Source organism: Phoenix dactylifera, unplaced genomic scaffold (genome assembly GCF_009389715.1).
Source record: "Phoenix dactylifera cultivar Barhee BC4 unplaced genomic scaffold, palm_55x_up_171113_PBpolish2nd_filt_p 000343F, whole genome shotgun sequence".
Classification (NCBI taxonomy): domain Eukaryota; kingdom Viridiplantae; phylum Streptophyta; class Magnoliopsida; order Arecales; family Arecaceae; genus Phoenix; species Phoenix dactylifera.
This window is the reverse complement of record NW_024067803.1, coordinates 444,423-445,493: the sequence shown is the minus strand read 5'-3', so window position 1 is coordinate 445,493 and position 1,071 is coordinate 444,423. Positions and strand designations below refer to the sequence as shown.

The following is a 1,071-nucleotide window of genomic DNA, read 5'->3' as shown; positions in this document are numbered from 1 at the left end:
AATTATAATAATTTTTCCAATCTAAACTAGGATCAGAGAAGTTTTGAGGATGATATAATGCACTCAGCTTAAAAGAAGCTCAATATAAATAAATCATTCCTCCCTAACAGTGCACGAGTGGAAGAAAAAAAGATCAGGGATTTTATTCAGCAATTCATCATTATACATTGAGAAAAACAAAGATGTAACTCATGCAGACCCCATCATATTTCATAAAGATCACATCTAGAGAGGTGTGATCTTGTGCCCCAGTCCATTGACAGGGTCTTCATCCATCTGCACTACGCTAATAAACCTGCGGCAGCCTCAGCCATTAGTTGAATGATTTTATTCTGCCGGGAGAGAGGACACGGCCTGGGAGGCCTATAGTTAAGTTCACTTTGTGATTTTTTCCTCTCAAAGGCTTCTTGGCAGTCAGTGGCATGGCTAGCGATCTCCCTCAAGAGCTTGGGCGCCTCCTTGTAATCCCCACCGCTTGCTAAGGTGTCTCCGATCTGCCTGAGCTTTTGCGCGGCCTGCGCGTAATCATCGAGGCATAACGCAAGGTACTCCTTGACCACCATATCTGGATGGTAGTAGAATACCTTCTCGACGTAAGCACTGGCTTCGTCGACCTTAGAGAGCGCGCGCTCGGCGAGGATCCTCGTGAGGGCTTTGGGATCTGCAGCAGTGCTACGTTGATAGGACTTAAGAAGAGTGGAGACACAGAATCTGAAGTCGTTTGTTTTCCTGCATGCCTTCCTGATCATCATCTTTTTGGCGGTGTTGGATGATCCGGTGGGGCGACAGGAGACCAGAACAAGAGACAAGAGAATTGTGAAGACAAAGACGGATCTTGATGCCATCTCTGCCTCTCTCTCTCTCTCTCTCGCTCGCTCGCTCTCTCGCTCTGTGCCTCCTTGCCACGCCCACACTATGCTTCAAGGGAAGCTCTTTAAATAGAGGAAGTTATCTTCCGTTTCATGGTTTGGTCGAAATTGTAGGAATAATCCTTGTTGACTAGGAATCGTTCTTCGGTTCTGTATTGGCAGTTGTCCTCTCACTATGCCCTCAAATCTCTCTTCTCCACTC

At 46.5% G+C, this 1,071-nt stretch overlaps 1 protein-coding gene across 1 annotated transcript; it reads right to left on the bottom strand.

The window, feature by feature from the left end:
* Window positions 1–281: 281 nt before the first annotated feature.
* On the bottom strand, window positions 282–845 carry LOC103711457 (cell wall / vacuolar inhibitor of fructosidase 2-like). Its single transcript, XM_008797595.3, has one exon. The coding sequence runs from the start codon at window positions 843–845 to the stop codon at window positions 282–284; it is 564 nt and encodes a 187-aa protein (XP_008795817.2).
* Between the last annotated feature and the right edge of the window lie 226 nt (window positions 846–1,071).

Bases quoted from the DNA above. Each gene is read 5' to 3' on its own strand.
- LOC103711457 (XM_008797595.3), bottom strand. From the start codon at position 845: ATGGCATCAAGATCCGTCTTTGTCTTCACAATTCTCTTGTCTCTTGTT.